The 21,967-nt window shown below is 29.6% G+C and overlaps 3 protein-coding genes across 3 annotated transcripts; 2 read left to right on the forward strand and 1 right to left on the reverse strand.

Annotated features, from left to right (window-relative positions):
• The first annotated feature begins 325 nt into the window (after positions 1-325).
• On the forward strand, positions 326-2,022 carry LOC114937392 (uncharacterized). The gene is made up of 6 exons (XM_029310821.2): positions 326-420; positions 716-845; positions 1,070-1,321; positions 1,417-1,588; positions 1,694-1,776; positions 1,852-2,022. The coding sequence occupies exons 1-4, from the start codon at positions 406-408 to the stop codon at positions 1,539-1,541; spliced, it is 522 nt and encodes a 173-aa protein (XP_029166654.2). The 5' UTR covers positions 326-405; the 3' UTR covers positions 1,542-1,588; positions 1,694-1,776; positions 1,852-2,022.
• A 2,449-nt stretch (positions 2,023-4,471) lies between these two features.
• On the forward strand, positions 4,472-16,410 carry ValRS (Valyl-tRNA synthetase). The gene is made up of 18 exons (XM_029310819.2): positions 4,472-4,822; positions 5,664-5,828; positions 6,609-6,736; positions 6,820-6,984; positions 7,099-7,300; positions 7,407-7,695; positions 7,788-7,912; positions 10,141-10,286; positions 10,353-10,560; positions 11,070-11,240; positions 12,036-12,157; positions 12,286-12,394; positions 12,589-12,864; positions 12,945-13,274; positions 13,371-13,526; positions 13,613-13,816; positions 13,896-14,171; positions 16,116-16,410. The coding sequence occupies exons 1-18, from the start codon at positions 4,643-4,645 to the stop codon at positions 16,329-16,331; spliced, it is 3,468 nt and encodes a 1,155-aa protein (XP_029166652.2). The 5' UTR covers positions 4,472-4,642; the 3' UTR covers positions 16,332-16,410.
• Positions 16,411-20,791: 4,381 nt separating this feature from the next.
• LOC146723233 (uncharacterized) lies at positions 20,792-21,730 on the reverse strand. The gene has a single exon (XM_085482726.1). It carries the CDS (start codon positions 21,728-21,730, stop codon positions 20,792-20,794), a length of 939 nt encoding a protein of 312 aa, XP_085338852.1.
• Between the last annotated feature and the right edge of the window lie 237 nt (positions 21,731-21,967).

Below are 21,967 nucleotides of genomic sequence, written 5' to 3' on the forward strand. Positions count from 1 at the left end.
AACTTATCTATTGAATACAAGCATTTTAATCAATAAATATAGTTAAATATTAATATTTTATAATTCCCCGTTCCGCTTTTCCGCTCAAAATGTGCTCCATGTAATATAAGGCAATCAAAACAGACGGAACGGAACGCGCGGAAATACGGGACTCTAGTAAAGTTTAGTTACTTTCTCTTCCGCGTTTCCGCGTTTCCGCGTTTCCGCGCGTCCATGTAATCGCACCCTTAAGGTACCATTTCATGCGCAGCATACTGCCGCAGCAGTTCGCTGCTATTGGTTGAAAAATTGTTACTAGATGCTGCAAAATAAATTTTACCATATTTTGCTTCATCGCTGTGAAGTTCAATTGAATGAACAGCAAAGCAGCAAGACAAAAAGACACGCTATCATCATCAATAAAAAATGGCATTGAGTGAGGTATGTATATTTATTATATTATACTTATTTTTATTAGTAATATATGTATAATATATATATTATCTTGAAATGAGAACAAAGATCCCAGGAATATATTACAGTTAAAATAATATCATTTTGATCATATTGCTTTTGGTAATGATGTTGATATGTATCAGCTATTTCATGATACAAAAGTTGCACAGTAATGCATAACATTGTTAAAAGCTACAAAATAGGCACTTCAATTTCGACTGGGATAATAATATTAACAAGTTCTATTGACTATTTATTAATTGTTTTTTATAAATTTTAGATTCAACTTGTTAACACTTGCGGAATTTGCGAAGAAATTGTAGATAAACCTGAAATTCGCAAACATAAATGTTTAGCAGGATTCAAAAAATTCTACGTGGATAAAAATCGATATTTTTATCCAGTATGTGGTAAGTACAAATGAAAATAATGTAAATTTATAAAGAACTTATAGATAAATTTAATTTAGGGGGCCTATTCTGTAACCTTTAATGATGTTATGTATCATTGCACAGCTATTTTGATACAAAAAAACTGTGCAGTGATGTATTATATTGTTAAAAGTTACAGAAAAGGTCCCTAAGTGTATAACATTTAACATAATTGTAATATTTTAAATAATTCTTTATAATAGAGGATAACACAATAATACGACGAAGTGCAATGAATAATGGTGAAGAAAACATTGTAATAGATGAAACACCTATTGTCAGTAACAAAGAATCGGAGACGTTTAATGATTTTTCTGATTCCATGGATATAGATGAATTATTTATCGAAGAAGTTTCTAAACACGAAGTATTATATAATTACAGTATTCCTCTTCAACAACGTAATAGAGCAATAATAAATGAAACGTGGATAGAAGTTTCAAAGGCTTTGGGAGGTATGAAAGTCTTAATATTAATCCAACACACAAGCACACACACACATTATTTAACAAAAATAACTAATTTTGTTTACTTATGTTTTACTTTATAGGGCGTTTAGATCCAAAACAAGCTGCTAAAAAATGGAAGATACTACGAGATAGCTATTCTCGTGAGTTGGCTAAAGAAAAATTACCAAGTGGGGCAGAACGACCTACTTTGAAGCGAAAATGGTAACATTTTGATCGAATGGATTTTTTGCGCGACACCATTTATAGAAAGAAGTAAATATTATATTATTTGAAAGTATTTGCTATTGTGCTATTATATTTAGTTGTTTATTATATATTCAAATTATTATAAAAATTGAAAATATTGTACAATTACAGTACAAGTGATAATCTTCCTGGAAATGAGGAAAACAGCGAAAACAATGAAAATATACCACCAATTCCAAAGAAAGGACGAATGTGTAAGTATTTTTTGGTTTTTAAAATATATTTATGTGTCAAATTGCTTAAACAAGTATATTATTTTGTAATAAAAGCAATCATACCGATGGACGATACAGCATCAACTGCACTCAACAAAATTGCAGATGCAATTACTACAATCAGCGCAATTCCCGAACCTGTGCAATTGCCTATGTTACCACTTCCTGACAAACAGGATGACGTCGATGGATTGATGCTTATAATATCTGTTCAATTACGAAAACTGCCGGAACGAAAAAGGAGAACTTTAATATTTGAAATATTATCATTCGTGAATGATAAAATTAATAATATTTTGTTTTAATAACTTTTATGTATGCAAAACTGTAAATTTTTACAGTAAACGTTTTATTTTGTTTTTATTATTAAGTTCAAAAGTTTTATATATATATATATATATATATATATGTATATATAGTTAAAGTATAAAATATTAAAGTTTAAAATATAAAAGTGTTATATAGTTAAAAAAGTTTAAAATATTTAGTTTATAAAATTTTGATTTTTAGTTGAACTAATTAAACATTTTTAGTTAAAAAATGAAAATTTTTAGTTATGAAATATAAAAATATTAAGTTCAACTTTGACCAATTATATTTTATATTATTATTATTGACTGGTTTTTATAAAGTGCATATGCGCGCATTTACTTTAAGCATTTAGTACACTTAATGTTTCCTATAGAAAATGCATGCATAAGCCTTTTATGGAATCCAGCCATTAAATATTAATTATTAAATATAACTTTTTACAGTTTATAATTTTATAAATACATACCATTGTGTATATACGCAATTAAAGACTGAATGTAATTATATGATGTTCCTTATAAATTAATTAAAATAAATGAGTTTTTAATTCTGTTTTTATTTCAAAAATAATAGTTTTATTTATAGAAAATCCTATTGCTATTTTATTGTTATTTCTTACTGATAAATTTGTACAAATTGCCATGGAATGGCCCCTTCTTCATTAAAATATTCAGTAAATTTGTTTCGAATTTTTGCAGCTTCCCTTGAATATGTATGAGTACAACAAGTAGCAATATTTTGTAACGCTGTATTATTACTTTCAATCATACTTCTCCATGTACCAGGTATAATTGAGCCATTATTTCTTTCTCTATCAACCATGTCTGGAGTTATAAATATTTCTCTTGTTAGATCTTGTTTGCGAAGCCAATTATGTAACACTACTGTTGCTTTTACCATTTTTTCAGTAGTATCTACTTTAGCAATTGTACATTTTCTATAAATTCGCCATTGAGCCGCCAATATGCCAAATGTATTCTCGATCATTCTTCTTGCACGAGATAGTCGATAATTGAAGACTTTCTTTTCCGGTGATAATCCTTCTCGACCAGGATATGGTCGCATTAAATACGAACTTAATGGAAAGGCTTCATCTCCAACTATTACGTACGGATAATTAGTACTTCCTTCATAAATTTCATCCGGAGGTGGAATATGCATTTTTCCTTGTGCAAATAATTGACCCATTCGAGAATGCTTGAAAATACCACCATCGCTTTGACGTCCAAAAGCTCCAATATCAACCAAAGTAAAGAGATAATTAGCATCACACATTGCTAATAACACAATGCTGTGAGTTTTTTTATAATTATAATACATTGAACCGGAATGTTCAGGACTCTAGACAATATAAACAAAAAATATTTTAGTAAAGTCCTAAAGCAATATAGGCAGTGTACTTGCATGGCATCATCATACTTCATACCTGTATGACAACATGCTTTCCATCTAAAGCTCCAATGCAATGTGGAAAATGCCATTTTTCATTGAAATCATGGGCAATTGCTCTCCAGTTTGCTTCATTACATGGCACCAATACAAGTGGTGATAATACTTCCCATAAGATTTGACATGTTTCGGCAATAATTTGGGATACTGCTGTCAAACTGACAAGATAATGATACGACATCGATGTCATACTATCTCCACTCGCTAAATATCTATAATAAAACATAAAATGTTTAGATGTAATACATAAATGTTTAGAAATATGAGTTAAGATTTAATTTTATTTTTTATAAAATTCAACCTCAAACATATTGATAATCGTTGTTTCGCTTCTATTGGTTCACGAATGACATGCTGTCGAGTAATTTTTGGACCTACTAATTGCAATAATTCTTCAAATTGAGTAGTATCCATTCGAAAATAATTTCGAAAACGCAAGTCTTCCAACTTTAATATAGGTAAAGTTGTATAATAAAATCCATTACGGCGACGTTGTTGAAACAATTCAGTCACCCAAATCCGTTTTTTTTTATATTGCCGCTTCTTTTTCGAAATTTTATTAGCCCAAATTACAATTGCACTAGCTGCTGCTGCAATTGCAACTTTTTGTCTTCACAAAGTTTCAATATTATATTCTTGAATGGTTTTCTCACATTCTTTATGCCACTGATATAATTTTTGATTGTATGACATCTTGCCGGTCAGTGCTGCTGCTGCAGCTATTCCTTTTCATGAGCAGCAAATATGCTCTAGTGACTTTTAATCACATGACAGATTTGCTGCTGCTGTATGCTGCGTATGAAAAGGCACCTTTACAATTAGAGCTTACTACATCTATTGTAGACCCGGCCTAACTGTCCGTTCACTTGTCCAGATGGAAAGGCGCCACAGTCCGCCACATTTACTACAACTATACCGATTGTAGATCCGGCCTTACATATGCTAAACCGACATACTTTTGCGGTTAGCTTTGCGATCTTTTAATGTTTTGTAAGCCAATTTGTTCCAAAGAGGCTTTCTGATTTACATATAATAAAGAAAATAAACAAATTGTTGATTTTTTTAAATTGAAAAGTAAAAAAAAATGGTTAATGCGAAAGACGATCAGACAAATACGGATGTGATTGCGGAAAATGGTACTCAGAAAACGGCGAAGCAATTGCAAAAGGAAGCTAAAAAATTAGCAAAATTGGAAAAATTTAAACAAAAACAGGAGAAAAAGGAAACTGAGATAAAACCAGTAAAGGTGAAAGAAAAGCAAAATGTAAGTATATGCTTTAATGTATATTGAATTTTCTAGTTCTAATAATACAGAAAATTTATATACAGATATATAAATTGATATCTTTTAATTATCCATATGGATATCTTAACTATTCTCTCTCATTAGATTTCTTTTGTAAATTTGATTTAATTGCATTAATAGTCATGTTTCATATCTCTTTAATCATTTAGTTATATTATAATTTATAATTAATGTTTTAGGACAGCATTTTAGAACATAGGTACACATTGTTTTAAGCAAAAAAGTGTATAAACTTGTTATATGTATAATGTGTTCTATTTTGAATTTTAAGGACAAATAGATTTAATTACCTTTTTTAGAACTAAATATTATGAAACAGTTATATTAAATTTTTATTGTTTCATGTTACTATGGTTACAAATGTAAATATTAGATTACATTTTATAAGTTTTGTAGTTAGTTTGAAATTTGTTCTGGTGTAATTAAATTGCCTCATTTGCTTTAGTCAAAATTATTATTAATTATTTAAATTTATCATAAGCCTAAAATTTAATGTAGTTGTTTCATAAAATTTCTATTAAGTTAATAAATATATTCATTCTTAAGATTGAACATGTATCTTTATAATCTTCATAAGTTATCTTTAAGTTTAGAATAAGATATATGAGTGTGTGTGTGTGTATGTGTGGGGTTTATATGTATAAACTATTTTGCTTAAAATTTGTACAATCATGTCCTAGAATGCTGACTATTCCTCCTGAAGCACTTTGTATATAGCATGGAAAACAAGTGTATATTAGTAGGTATAGTATCTAACTTATTTATTAATCTATGTATTTATTAATTTAACATGTTTTAGAAAAATGATAAGAAAGATAAGACTACATCAGTTTATACTGATATATCACCTGGGGAGAAAAAAGATGTTTCATGTCCAATGCCAGATACATATAGCCCGCAATATGTAGAAGCCGCATGGTATGCTTGGTGGGAAAAACAAGGTTTTTTTAAACCAGAATACGGAGTATGTAAATATAAAAGATTAAAAAAAAAACAGATATTTAGGTTTATATGTATATATATATATATATATATATATATATATATATATATATATATATATATATATATATATATATATATATATAGTCTCTAAACTGGCAATAAAGATTTTAATGACAACTTTTTTGTAACATTTTAAGATGAAAATTCTAATATGAAAATATCGAGATTTTAATATTTTTCAAATAGGAGAAGTTTGAAGATTATGAATGATGAGGCTAGTTATTGTACTTGATAAGAATCACAATCTAGACGTTTAAACAACTCAGGAATAGCAAAATGGCCAGTGGTAAAAGTGCTCCGATGAATCAAATGTCTTTTTGTTGTTTTTTTTTTTTTTTTAAGTGAAACTTGATTATTTTTATAATTTTATTATTGTCAATGGCATTCGATTCATAGATGTACCTTTACCATTGACCATATTGCTTTTCATTTAACAAAACAAGTCGACACAAGCATCAATCTATCTTTATTTTTATAGAATGTAGAACAAAAATAGAATGACGCTTGTGTCGACTTGTGTTGCTAAATAAAAAGCACCCTTTGCTATTCTTAAGCATGTGAAATTCTAGCCTTGTCATTCATAATTTTTGAACTATTCCTATTTGAAAAATACAATAGTTTCAACATGTTTGTATTTAGATTTTCATCTTAAAATATTACAAAGAAATCTTTATTACTAGTTTAAGGACACTGTATACATATTAAAACGTTTATTTATTAAAATATCTATCTATTTTAGAGAAAAGATATATTTGATGGAAATGTGAAAGAAAAATTTGTAATGATAATACCACCACCTAATGTAACTGGTTTTTTACATCTTGGACATGCTTTGACTAATGCTGTGGAAGATGCTATTACTAGATGGTAGATATAAGTTTAGGATATAATTTTGTTCAAAAATTTTTTTAAGTAGAATATTTTTAAATCACTGCATTTTTTAAATTTAGGAATCGTATGAAAGGTCGTGTAACACTTTGGAATCCAGGTTGTGATCACGCGGGTATTGCTACTCAAGTGGTTGTAGAGAAAAAGCTCTGGAAAGAAGAGAAGAAATCTCGTCATGATATTGGTAGAGAAGAATTTATCAAGAGAATATGGCAATGGAAGCATGAGTAAGTATTAAATTGTAAAACAAAATATTTATACAATCTTTGTAGAATTCAAAAAAATCTAATTTAATATAATGAAATCTAATTATATTTATATTTATTTGTAATATTTTTTAGAAAGGGTGATAGAATTTATTCACAATTAAGGAAGATAGGTGGTTCCTTTGATTGGAGTCGTGCATGTTTTACCATGGATCCAAAATTATGCAAAGCTGTAACAGAGGCTTTTGTGCGCTTGCATGATGAAGGCATTATTTATCGTAGCAATCGCTTAGTTAATTGGTCATGCGCTTTAAAGAGTGCAATATCAGATATTGAAGTAAGTATACTATATACATATTTTTAACAAATTTATTTTTCTATTTTTTTTTATTTTATATTTAAAGATCACTATGGGAATTTTTTAAAATATGTATTAAAAATAGGTTGATAAAATGGAATTAAATGGTCGGACCCTGTTATTGATACCTGGTTATGAAAAGAAAGTGGAATTTGGTGTTTTGATATTTTTTGCTTATCAGCTCTTTGATTTGGAAGACAAAATAATTGTAGCAACTACTCGTATTGAAACTATGTTAGGAGACACTGCTATTGCCGTACATCCAAACGATAGTAGATATGTGCGATACATCGGAAAATATGTGCAACATCCGTTTTGTGATAGACGCATACCAATTATAGCAGATGAATTTGTTGACGTAAATTTTGGCACTGGTAAGTATATGTAGTTTAATAAGTTAAATGAAAATGGTGAAAGTAGAGTGATTATATAAAAGTAGATTCCATTTAATCGGATTATTCTTTAGGTGCTGTAAAGATTACGCCGGCTCATGATCCAAATGATTATGAAGTAGGGAAAAGACACAATTTACCATTCATAAATATTTTCGATGATGATGGAAATATTTCTGGAAACTATGAAAAATTTATGGTATCATATTTTACTTCTATACACACAAGCACACACACACACACACACAATTTATATGTATATATACAGGGTAGTTCAAAAGTCCGGCAACGGCCAATTATCTCCAAAAATAGTGGTTTTATAAAAAAAATGTTAAATACAAAAGTTGTAGAACTCAAAATTAGGCATTTGAAGGTTAAATCCAATTTTTTAAATAGAAACCCCTATTTTTTATTGCATATTCTGGTAGCTTATCTCAAGAGCTTTGCAAAACACTATAATAAAACATTTTTTCATGAAGTACTTTATGAATTATAAAGGTTTGAAGTTAACAATTTTTTGACATAAAATGTAAAATTTCTTGTGAAATATTCAGTTTTTTGTAATCATACCTTAATACTTTGATGCACGGAGTAATAAGACTAATTAACTGGTGTAAAGAAAACACATAGTTGCTTTAAGGGGATTCTAAACGGTTGGCCGAACTCTGACAGAAGTATTTTTATCAGCTCTCAATATTAATAATAATATAAATATGATATTTTAAATCGGCCAATAGAGCCCAAGCGCGAAAAATTAATTCTTTGGAACTGTATCTCTTGGTTTGAGATCACTAAGTTCCATATATAAATTAATCTCGAACTTACATATGGAGAAATAGGCGAGAAAAATATAGGTCTGAAAAGTCGCTGAAGATCCGGGTAAGAGCAATCGCCCGGAAAGTGAAAGACGCGGGTTCGATTCCCGCTTCAGCGACTTTTTGGACCTATATTTTTCTCGCCTATTTCTCCATATGTAAGTTCGAGATTAATTTATATATGGAACTTAATGATCTCAAACCAAAAGATACAGTTCCGAAGAATTAATTTTTCGTGCTTGGGTTCTATTGGCCGATTTAAAATATCATATTTATATTATTATTAATAGAAAAATGTCTTATTATAGTGTTTTGGAAAGCTCTCGAGATAAGCTACAAGAATATACAATAAAAAATAGGGAGTTCTATTTAAAAAATAAAGTTGACCTTGAAATGATCTCTAAATTTGAAGCCTTAGGTTAAAATCAAAGTTATCATCAAGTGCCTCATTTTGAGCTCTACAACTTTTGTACTTAATATTTTTTATAGGATCACTATTTACGGAGGTAATTGACCGTTGCTGGACTTTTGAACTATTGTATAGATTGCATTTTCTATTATCTCTCGCTCCCCAAATTGAAGTAAAGCAACGAGATAATTTTTCGTAAAAAGATAAGTTAAAAATATCGAATAAAATTTTATATAAAAAACTTTATGGAAAACTTTTTAAAAAATTTTACAATTAATAGTATATTTTAATAACTTGGTAAATAAATCAAAACGACTTGACTAGCATGTAAATTCTTTAAATCCGATGTACAACGTTTCGACCAATCAGATTGTGGTCCTCATCAAGTATAATAACTATTTATTAAAAAACAAAGATCTAAAGATTCCGTGCCAGCCGTTATCCGCTCGAATCTAGGCATGACGTGTTAGAAGGCATGTCCGTATCAGTAAAAAGCGAAAGAACTAGCTTAATATATTTTAATGAATTATTTTAATCAAAATAAGTTAATTATCTAAGGTTCTTAAAATGATAATTAAATAGGGGAAAGAACAGGCAATAAAAATCAATGCAATAATTGATTAACATTCAATTATATATTATAATTCAATTTATTTTGACAATGGCTATCAAAAGATATGTAAAGAGGTGCAATATATTTTCAAAATAAATGGGCTATGTGAACCAAACGCGGATGTTTGTGCGTTGAAAAGCGAAAATTAATTTTTCGCTCTCTTAATTGTGTACGAGGCATGAAATTTAATAATAATTTATACATACCTTTTCAAGTTTAATTTTTTTTTGTGAATAAAATCATACTTTTATAGTTAAAAAATATATTAATACCCATAATCTAGATTAATTTGACTATAACATATAATAAAAAGTGATACAAAGTTAATAATTAATTAAAATAAAGATTAAGCTTAAAAAACTAAATATATTATTAATTTTCAAATTTTTAAAATTAATTTTATAAAAAACAAAGCTCCCATATAAAAAAGTATATATTTTGAACTTATTTTTACAAAAAGTTATTCTTTATTTGCAATTTTGAATCCTGTAGTATACATATAACAGGAACTTTGTTTTGAAATTTTATTAATTATACGAAATAAAATATATATTATAAATAAATAAAGTAAATAAATATATAAATTATAGGGAATGAAAAGATTTGAAGCCAGAGTGGCTATTATTAAAGAGTTGACTGAGAGAAACCTCTTGATTAGTATAAAAGATAATCCAATGATAATACCCATATGCAGCCGATCAAAAGATGTCGTTGAACCTCTTATGAAACCACAATGGTAAATAAATATATTGCTTACTATAAAAGTTAAACTTTTAGAAACATTTAATTTTTTTTCATTTAGGTATGTCAGGTGTAATGAAATGGCTGCTCATGCTAAGGAAGTGGTAAGTACAGGTGCCCTAAAGATAATTCCAGAGCAGTTTAAAAAAACTTGGTATACTTGGATGGATGGTATTCGAGATTGGTGTATTTCGCGTCAGCTTTGGTGGGGTCATCGCATTCCTGCTTATGCAGTTAAATGTATCAATTTTCATGTGGATACAAACGAGGTAATTTTGAAGAAATAATTCCAGGGTGTATACTCTCTAGAAAAATGTAGAATACTCAGAGAATTTTGTTCTACCTTGAAAAATCCTGGAATTATCATGGAATTTGATTTAAACTCAGGGAATTTTTAATAAAATTGCTCCTTTGATTTTAAAATATAGTTTCAAAGAATATAAAATTTATTAGTTTTATATAAAGTATATATTAAAATATATTTTATTATAATATAATACTATATTACATTATATTAAAAAATACTTCGTTTATGTAAAAAATTTATATATAACAATTAAACTTATTTCAAAATTGTAGTCTAAATATTATTTAAAATACGTTAATTTTACCTGGAATTTTGAACAAAAGTACCTGGAAAATCAAGGAATCCTCAAGAAATTTATTTCTAAGAATTGAGTATACACTCTGAATACAAAAATTATGAGAAATAGCTTTAAAATTTGCACATCGTCTTTTAATCATATGTATAATTAATCAGAGATATGATTTCATACAGGCAGATGAATATTGGATAAGTGCGCACTCTGAAGCTGAAGCTAGAGACAAGGCAGCCAAGAAATTAGGTGTTAACATAGATGATATTATTGTGAAACAAGATCCTGATGTATTAGATACTTGGTTCTCTTCTGCTCTTTTTCCGTTCTCTATTTTTGGCTGGCCGGATGAAGTATGTATATCACTTATAGTCTGAATTTTCAATTTCAAGAAACAAAATTATGCACATTGATTTATGAAATTAAAAGTAAATAATAAACATACAGAATGTTCTATTTTAATTAATATAGTAAATATTGTTAAAATTATAGCTGTAATGAAATTTTTTATACAAAAGTTAAAAAGTTTCGAGGACTAAAAAAATTGATAATCTTAAATTTTAATCAAGAGCATTTAAGATTTCAAGGTCATGTAAAGGTCAACTTTATTTTTAAAAATTGCAAATTGCATACTTTTTTTAAATGATTTTTTACACACACACTAATTGATTTTTTTTATTATTTTGTAAAAATCTTGAAGTAAAATAATCGGAAAATGAATAGTATTATAATACATTTTATAAAATATTTTATAGTTTATGTTAAAAGATAAAATTGTATTATATTATAACGTTAAAAGATAAAATTGTATCATATTAGTACAAAATATCTTGTAAACTATTTACTTTTTGGTCCTCTTACTCTTGTAACTTTTATGCCAAATATTGCAAAGAATTGATTCACATAAAGAAATTAGTGTGATTCCATTTAAAAAAAAAACAAAAAAACTAGCTTGATTTTTAAATAATTTTAAAAAATGACTGCTTAAAATTCAAGATATATTTAACTTTTTCCCCTTCAAAATCTTTTAACTTTTGTATAAAATATTTTATTCGTTATAATTATATTCAGCAATATTCGGCTATATTTATTAAAATAAGACACACATATATACATAGCTTTAATATATTAGCTAGGATATTTTTTAGACCCCTGAGCTCAAGACATTCTATCCAGGTACATTATTGGAAACTGGCCATGATATACTTTTCTTTTGGGTAGCTAGGATGGTTTTTATGGGTCAAAAACTGTTGGGACAATTACCTTTCAAGTATGTTATAAGTTATAATACATTCTATGTCGCATACTTTTTGTGAAAAAGAGAGAAAGAGTGTGTATGTGTGTAAGTTAAAATATGTGGACTGTGCATATGCAAATAAAATGAAAATATTTTTATAGAGAAGTATATCTACATGCAATGGTGAGAGATGCACATGGAAGAAAAATGAGTAAATCTTTGGGAAATGTAATAGATCCTATGGATGTAATTAAAGGAATATCTTTAGAAGTATGTATGAATAATTTTATTTACATGTTCACACTCTCAGAAATTAATTCGACTGTTCCAATAAATACATGAAATAATACAGTATGATGTAGCATGTTCTTGCTGTAAAACTATCAATATTTTTTGTATTATATATTATAGTATTCTATATGCTATTTTCTATAATATTTTTAATTATCGAAACAATATTTCAGGATCTTCAAAAACAACTGCTGGATTCGAATTTAGATCCAAAAGAATTGGAACGAGCTCGAGAAGGTCAGAGGCGTGATTATCCGCAAGGCATTCCTGAATGTGGTACAGATGCTTTGCGATTCGCTCTCTGTGCTTATACTACTCAAGGAAGAGATATAAATCTCGATATACTCCGTGTACAGGGTTATAGATTTTTCTGCAACAAGATATGGAATGCTACCAAATTTGCACTTAGCTATCTTAGTCCTGAGTTTAAAGATGATGCAAATGATATGGTAAACTTGAATATTTTTGTTAAAAAAATCAGTCACAATCTAATCATAGAAAATCAATATTTAATTGAACTTTTATTTAGAAATACAATAATGCTGCTTGCATTGACATGATTGGTGATGGCAAGTGGTATCAGCAAGCTTTGAATGAATCCTGTGTACAAGAGGCGCTAGATAATTATTTAGAAATTTATTCATATCTTGATGGTTATACACCCTCGCAACTTGACTCGAAAGTTTGCCAAATATTAAAAGAGTTAAATATTAATTTTGCAAATTATTTGCATCTTAAACGTTGGTATAATCATATGGCAACATTTACGGATGAAGAAAAAACTAGATTTCGTGTGGAACAAAATAAAATAATACCACAACTTACATATACATGTCAAAAAAATAATGATACGTTTATGGTAACATTTGTTTAATATATAAATAATTAAATAGAAAGAAATATTTATTTTATACAAAAATTTTAACATTTACATATATTTTATTTCTCATAATAGCTGACTGGATATGAGACAAATGTAGATTTATGGATGTTATCACGACTCAGTTATGCTGCCAAGACTTGTGATGAAGCATTAGCACAATATGATTTTGCATTAGCTACTTCTACATGTTACAATTTATGGTTATATGACTTGTGCGATATTTATTTGGTTAGTAACATTTTTTTAATATTGACTTATGCATAATAAAATAGATATTTTTATATACACAATTAAAAAAACTAACACATTTTTAGGAATATCTTAAACCTATATTTCAAAGTGAGAATAAAATCGAAAAGTTGACGGCACAAAAAGTATTATTTAAAACATTAGATGTAGGATTACGTTTATTGAGTCCATTTATGCCATTTATAACAGAAGAACTCTACCAACGTTTACCTCATAAAATACAAAAATATCCAAGCATATGCGTAAGCCCATATCCAGATAGTTCCGAGGTAATTATTTAGATCTTATAATAATTAATTAAAATATTAATTCCAGCCATAACACACATTAGATATATGTATGTTTCAGTGCTGTTGGAAAAATGAGGAGATTGAGAAAAACATTGATTTTGTGCAAAAAATAATCAAGAGTATTAGATCTACCCGCGCAACTTACAATTTACCTAATAAAGTGAAAACTGAAGCATACGTCGTATGTAACAATTCAGTTTTAAAAGCGATGATTTTTCAATACAAATTACTCATAGAAACTCTTGCATATTCTACTCTTAGCATGCAACTCCCTGTAGGAGGATGTGCTATTATCACTATAAGTGATAAAGTTCAAGTGCATCTCTTACTTAAGGTAATTAATATTCTATATATGTTACATTAATTATTATTGTAAATATACATATATGTATATACAGAAAGTATTTTCATTTTAAGTGATACAGTCAATTCTATCTATTTCTAAAAAAGGCATGTTATTTATTTATCGAAGTCTCGAAAGTCTCGAAGTGTATTGTTGCCTTTAATCCACGATGTCGATTGGTTTTATCGTTGCGTTTACTTCGTGAGCCGTTGTTATTGCATATTTTGACAGTTGTATATATCGAGGGGTTAGTGTATTGAAAGTTATGAATTATAAAGGATTTTGTGTATATTGTTGCCTTTAATCCGCGATGTCGATTGGTTTTATCGTTGCGTTTACTTCGTGAGCCTTTGTCATTGCATATTTTGACAGTTGTATGTATCGAGGTAGTGTATTGAAAGTTATGAATTATAAAGGATTTTGTGTATAATTGTTATTTATTAATTTTGTTCAGTGGTTTTTCAGTTAATAAAAAAATATAAATTAGATGAATTATATATATACATTAGTAATGGAAATTCGAAAATTAAAATTATGTACATAATAGAAATACGGCGAATTAGAATTATATGTTTATAATGGAAATTCGGCAAATTAAAATTATGTACTTCATGAAAATGAGGAATTTAAATCATGTACATAATAGAAATTTGGCGAATTAAATTATGAGCATATTAAAAATTCAAGAATAAAAATTATGTACACAATAGAAATTCGATGAAACAAAATTATGTACATAATTAAAATTCAAGAATTAAAATTATGTACATAATTTTAATTTGCCGTATTTTTATTATGTAAATAACTGAAATTATATCTAATAGAAATTCGACAAATAAAAATTATGTACATAATAGAAATTTGGGAATTCAAGTTATGTACATAATTTTAATTTTTGAATTTCCATTATATACATAACTTGAATTCCCAAATTTTTATTATGTACATAATTTTTATTTGTCAAATTTCTATAAGGTACAATTTCAGTTATTTACATAATAGAAATACGGCGAATTAAAATTATGTGCATAATAGAAATTCAAGAATTAAAATTATGTATATAATTACAAATTAAAAATTAAAATTTTGTGCATAATAAAAATTTATTGTGCATAATAAGAATTAGAGTTATGTATATAATTGAAATTTGGTTAATTAAAATTATACACTCGCGGAGCAAAATTTGTTTCGCGCGCGAATCGCGCACTTGTATCTTAAAAATGAAACGTCTTTAGAAAAAATGTGACAAAAATTGTAAGGTTTTAAAGGGGAACATAATATTGCGACTTAAAATTGCTTTTGAATATTGTTCAAAATCATTTAGAAATTAACAGTTTTTTTTATAATTGATCTCTCATTATTTTGTGCATAAAAGTATTGAGGTAAAATTACGGAAAAATGAATATTTTACGAGATTTCATAGTTCATATAAAATTATATCACATTAAATTATAAAATATCTTGTAAATTATTCATTTTTTGGTCATTCTATCTTTTTAACTTTTTACGTCAAATATTATGGAAGAAATCAATGTATGTAAAAAAATAGTGGTTTTATTTAAGAAAACTTGATTTCTAAATAAACTCGAAAAACATCATCCTACAACTTTTATATGGAACATTTTTCTCAAAAACGTTTTATTTTTAAAATAATAGACTGTATCACTTAAAATAAAACATCCTGTATATATTATATGTATGTATGTATGTATGTATGTGCATATATATATATATATATATATATATATATATATATATATATATATACACAATATGTACATGCATGTATGTGTATGTATATATATATATATAATATATATATATATATGTACATGCATGTATGTGTATGTATATATATATATATATATATATATATATATATATATATATATATATATATATATATAATATAATGTTAATATAAATATTTTATAGGGTTTAATTGATCCAAAGAAAGAATTAGAAAAACTTAAAAAAAAGGAAGGACAATTAATTGAACTTATACAGAAATTAAAACAAGATTTAGCTGTACCCAATTATGATACAAAAGTACCACTCGATGTTCAAAAGATTAACAAGGAAAAATTGATAAACAGCGAAGGCGAATTGCAACGAATAATTGATGCAGTAATGGTCTTACAAACAATATAAAAAATATATGCACATTATAAAAAAAATTTAATGAAAGTTTATAAATTAACGTTGCTAATAAATTAAATTCAACACCTTAGCCAGTTGGTCGATTTAATTCTTATCTTGTTTTCAAAATTTACTGGTGATCAAACTGCTTATCTTGTTTATAAATTAAATTAAAATTTTATAAATTCTTTAACTTAATAGATATTTTAATTTATTTATTGAATTACTTAAGGCTCCTGAGGCTTCACCGCGGCCATGTTAGATTATAACATCAGGGGCGAGAAAGCACACACTGAAAATTCTTAGATGTCATCTTTAAATGAGAAGATATTTTGATGAAACATCACTTTGGATAGCTTTAGCATATTTTTGTGCAACCGGCGCGCCAAAAGTCGCCCTTTACGTACATGATTTTAGAAAGGACTCCCTTTCCACGCACCGGTTACACAAAATATCGTAGTCAACATGTGCGGGTCATAAATCGGCCAATCGTGCGGATTGTCACACTCGATTTCGCCTCGTGCGCCAAACTTCCGCACTCTCGGCCGATTTACGATTCCTCGCACTTATTGTTAGCTAATATACTATTAAAATACCTCGAAAACTATTGGGGCTTGGAGCCTCAGTCATTTTACAGCTTAATTATAAAGAGAAAAAGATAGTTTTCGAGGTATGGCGCTAAAGCCATCTGAAATGCTTTTTCATCAAAATATCTTTTTACATAATAATATACACCTCCATCTCGACCAATAGAGCCAAACGCGATGTTATTGTGAAAATTAAGAAACTTAGGAATTCGTATTCTATGGTTGAGATCTCAAAATCCCTTCTGTAAAGAAATAGATGAGAAAAATATTGGTCCGAAAGTCGGCTGAATCGAGAATCGAACCGAAGACCTTTTGTTTGCCGGGCGATTGCTCTTCCAACTGAGCTATTCAGATACTTATGAAACAATACCTTTTTCAATGCTTTCATCCCAAAGCGTCGTAATTAGGCCCAGACGCAAAGAAACAATATTAAAAATATTAAGGGTTGACAGTGTAGTAACTTTTTTACAAATGATACTTTTTTTAAAGAGCTTTTATTAATTAATGTAAGTACGATAAAATGTGTTATCAATTAAAATAAATGAAGTCTTCTAATAATAAACAAATGGTCTGTAACATAGCAACGAAATGGTGTAAAAACGTATAAGGTGTAAGTGTATATGTGGTGTAAGTGTGGATCTAAAAATGCTACAGTAATGTCACAGTAACGCCACAGTACTCCCCCCCAAGCGACGACTACGTTGCGAAATGGACTTTCTTCTTAGCTGGGTAAGTTCGTAATGATTTCCCGAAAGAAGCAGTAGAAGAAGTACTAGGGTAATCTGGTGAAATAGTAGATGCAGGTATGACTGATGTGATTGTAGGAACTGCAGGCACAACTGATGGTACAACTGATGTGGTTGTAGATGTAGATGAAGTTCTCGAAGAGGATGAAAGAAGAACAGAAGAATCTTCCTTGGGAAAAAAGGCTGGTTTCAGACGTTCCGTTGAGACGTTGACTAATTTTCCTGAAATGTCAATAGTAAACAAAAAAACAGAAATTCGTTTGTTAACAAGAAAAGGACCAGAATATGGTGATTGAAGAGATTTCTTCACAGCATCTTCACGAAGCCATACGTGAGTACAATCGTAAAGATTCTTGTGTACAAAAGGTGATTTTTTGGTGTGATGATGGGTAGGAGAAGATCTAATATTCCTCACTCGTATGTATTCTATGTTTCTCTAAAAATATTTCAGGATCTGCTGGAAAATCTTCCTCAATAAAGAATTCACCAGGAATCTGAAGAGTAGTTTCATAGAGTAATTCAGCAGGTGAAGTTTTCAAGTCTTCTTTGAAGCACGAACGAAGACCAAGAAGAACAGTAGATAAAGATTCCAACCAATTCTTCGTCTGATGACACATTATTGCAGTCTTGACAGTCCTATGCCATCTTTCCAAAATTCCGTTTGTAGCTGGATGATAAGCAGAAGTTCTCTTGCGATCACATCCAATCAAATTAGTTAATGCTTTAAAGAGAGATGCTTCAAATTGTGGGCCTTGATCTGTAGTAATAGTTATAGGAGATCCATATCTAGCTACCCAATGAGAATAGAAAGCTGTCGAAACTGTTTCAGCAGTTATTTCTTTAAGTGGAATAGCTTCAGGCCACCTCGAGAAACGATCTATTATTGTTAAGCAATAACGGAAATCTTGACAAGAAGGAAGAGGGCCTATTAAATCTAAATGTACATGTTGAAAACGCTGATCAGGAACCGCAATTTTAACAGGGACATTTTTTGTATGTCTTGAAATTTTGGAACGTTGGCAAGGTAGACAAGTGCGAGTCCACTCTTTAACGTCTTTATTCAATGACGGCCAAATAAATTTCTGTAGAAGTTGTTTAGCTGTAGATCTTCCACTGGGATGTGCGAGGCCATGTACTACATCAAAAACTCTCTTACGAAGAGGTTTAGGAACGTATGGACGAATTAACTCAGAGGAACAGTCACAATATATAGGTACAGATGAGCCAGTAAGCATAAGTTTCCTTAGTTGGAGTGAAGAGTTCATAGAAAGGAGATCTTGAAGTTCTTCATCATCCTTTTGAAATTCTGCTAATTCTTCCAGAGAGACAATGATTGGCATTGAAACTGACTCAATTCTTGATAAAGCATCAGCTACAGAATTTAACTTGCCTGAAATGTGGACAATATTAGTAGAGAATTGAGCAATAAGATCCAGTTGCCTAATTTGTCTAGGTGAAGCTTTGTCAGGTTTCTGAAGAAAAGCATAAATTAAAGGTTTGTGATCTGTCCTAATAATGAGTTGTCGTCCCTCAAGCAAATATCTGAAATATTTAATTGCTAAATAAATGCTTAAAAGTTCTCTATCATAAGTACTATAGTTCTTTTGAGTTTTATCAAGCTTTTTAGAAAAGAATGCAATTGGTTTATTGACATTTTCAATTGTCTGTTCAAGTAATGCTCCTACAGCAAAATCAGAAGCATCACAAGTAAGAATCAAAAGAACTTGAGGAGCAGGATGAGAGAAGGTAGTCACACGGAGAAGTTCTTCTTTGCAATTCTGAAAAGCTGCTTCTGTCTCCATAGACCAAGGAATAGTTCTCCTATCTCTCTTGCGACTGTCCTTCAAAAAGTTTGTAAGTAATGCTTGATGTTCAGCTGCGTTTTTAAGGCAACGACGATAATAATTAATAATGCCAATTCTTAAATCATGTATTGTCTTAGGTTTGGGATAGTCAATAATTGATTTGACTTTTTGTTCTGTAGGTTTGATTCCTTTACTAGAGACAAGATATCCGAGGAAAGTAATTTCTTTTTGACCAAAAAGACATTTGGATACATTAAGTGACATTCCAGCTTTCTGTAGACGATCAAAAACAATCCACAAATGAGTGATGTGTTCTGACTCATCTCTAGAAGCTATGAGAATATCGTCAAGATAGCAAAATGCAAAATCTAAATCATTTAACAATATATTCATAAACCTCTGAAATGTTTGAGCTGCGTTACGAAGACCAAAAGGCATAACCAAAAATTCGAAAAGTCCAAAAGGTGTAGTTACAGCGGTCTTAGGAATATCTTCCTTTGCAACGGGTACTTGATAGTACGCTTTAACAAGATCAATTTTAGAAAAGATATTCTTACCGTAGAGCTCCGCAGTGAAATCCTGTATGTGAGGCAATGGATATCGATCAGGAACAGTGACCGAATTTAACGCACGATAATCTCTACAAAGTCTCCATACATTTTCCTTTTTTGGAACCATATGCAAAGGTGCTGCCCACGTACTGCATGATGGTCTACAAATACCTTGGTCCATCATGAATTTAAATTTTTCTTTGGCATACTTCAGTTTCTCCGGAGAAAGTCTTCTGGGAATTGCAAATTTCGGAGGACCTTCCGTAACAATCCGATGTTCAATTCCAAGTGAGTTTACCGATGAAAGAGGGGCAAAATGAGTAAGTCCTTGAAATTCTGCTAAAATCTTGTGAAAAGAAGAATCTGGAGATGTGGTACAAACTGATAACTGCAAAACTTCTTGTATCCTTCCACAATTTTTAAGACTTGTTAAGGAATCAATTAGACGTTTGTTTTTTACATCTACAAGGAGATTAAAATGTCCGAGGAAATCTGCGCCTAAAATGGGACGTTGTATGTCCGCCACGCAAAATTTCCAACGGAAAATTCTCCTGAGACCAAGATCCACGGAAAGAGTTTTAGATCCATAAGTATCAATGTGTGTTCCGTTGGCAGCAAAAAGTTTTAAATTGGTTGATAACGGTTTGTATAATATTTTCTTGGGAAGCAAAGAAATGTCAGCACTAGTGTCAACAAGAAATTGTAAATTAGACGACTTGTCAAAAATAACGAGGCGATGACAAGGTAAACCGTTGTGAGTTGCCTCTATCTTCAACGGTATCTCTAGTTTTCCGTTGAATCAGTAAGACAGAGAGTTTTTGACATTGTACAAGGAATTGTACATTTCTTTGCTTTATCTCCAAATTTCTTGTGATAAAAACAAATTTGTTCCTTAGAATCCGACTTTTTATCTCTTGAATTAGATCTTAATCTTGTTTTACTTCGAGATCGACTAAAAGATCTACCGCGACGACGAAAAACTTCCAGCGTAGCAATTCTTTTCTCTAAATCAGCAAGATCCGATTGTTTTGATTTCAAAGAAGTGTTTACTTCGGTTATTTGATATCCGGTATCACGTTCGACTATTTTATCCGCGAGTTCAGCTAGCTTGATTAAAGGTACGTCCTCAACAACAGCTAATGTTGCTTGAACTTTGTATGGCAAACGTTGAAGCCAAAGTGAATGTAATATATTATCCGCTAAAGATCCACCGGATAATTGGCGTATCTCACGTAAAAACTCCGTTGGTTTTTTGTCATACAATTCAATTCCGGCTAATAATTGACGTAACCGTTTTTCTTCTGAATCCGTGAAGCGGTTAATGAGCGCCGATTTTAAAGCGTTATATTTATCGTTTTCGGGCGGATTTTCAATAATTTCCGAAACGATAATTAATGCCTTTTCATCAAGATGACGGATAACGGTATTATATTTTATTTCCTCGGAACGTATACGAAATACCAAAAATTCGCTTTCGACTTGAGCAAACCACAATTTAGGTTGCTTATGCCAGAATGTAGGAAGTTTCACAAGACGAAATTCATTAGAATGGATCTGAATGGACTCACCAGACTGCTGTTGCATATTTCCAGAGGGTGAATTTAAAATTTCCGATCCCACCTGATTTAAAATGTTCTCTGTCGAAGATGTCAAAGCAGTTGAAGTAGACGGAACAGTAGAGTAAGTTGTCTCAGATCTAGGAGGAGATCTATCTAAAGGCATCTCGGTTGTTATTCCAACGACAATAAGAAACGATCCGGAAATCAAAGTCCGAAGATTCTTGACAACGTATAGAAATCTTTCCAAAATTCAGAAATTGAATTTCCCGCTCAAGAGAATATTCTTGTGTTGATCACTTATCACGTCGGGGCCACCAAAATGTAGTAACTTTTTTACAAATGATACTTTTTTTAAAGAGCTTTTATTAATTAATGTAAGTACAATAAAATGTGTTATCAA

This window comes from Nylanderia fulva, unplaced genomic scaffold (genome assembly GCF_048542155.1).
Source record: "Nylanderia fulva isolate GAGA-0341 unplaced genomic scaffold, ASM4854215v1 Scaffold216, whole genome shotgun sequence".
Taxonomy (NCBI): domain Eukaryota; kingdom Metazoa; phylum Arthropoda; class Insecta; order Hymenoptera; family Formicidae; genus Nylanderia; species Nylanderia fulva.

What these genes read in the sequence shown, in the direction of transcription:
- ValRS (XM_029310819.2), top strand. Translation starts at nt 4,643, where the DNA reads ATGGTTAATGCGAAAGACGATCAGACAAATACGGATGTGATTGCGGAA. An exon ending in ATATGGCAATGGAAGCATGA is followed by an intron (nt 6,985 to 7,098) that starts GTAAGTATTAAA and finishes AATATTTTTTAG; the next exon opens with AAAGGGTGATAGAATTTATT. An exon ending in AAGTGCATCTCTTACTTAAG is followed by an intron (nt 14,172 to 16,115) that starts GTAATTAATATT and finishes AATATTTTATAG; the next exon opens with GGTTTAATTGATCCAAAGAA.
- LOC114937392 (XM_029310821.2), top strand. An exon ending in ATATTTTTATCCAGTATGTG is followed by an intron (nt 846 to 1,069) that starts GTAAGTACAAAT and finishes TCTTTATAATAG; the next exon opens with AGGATAACACAATAATACGA. An exon ending in AGTTTCAAAGGCTTTGGGAG is followed by an intron (nt 1,322 to 1,416) that starts GTATGAAAGTCT and finishes TTTACTTTATAG; the next exon opens with GGCGTTTAGATCCAAAACAA.
- LOC146723233 (XM_085482726.1), bottom strand. Translation starts at nt 21,730, where the DNA reads ATGCCTTTAGATAGATCTCCTCCTAGATCTGAGACAACTTACTCTACT.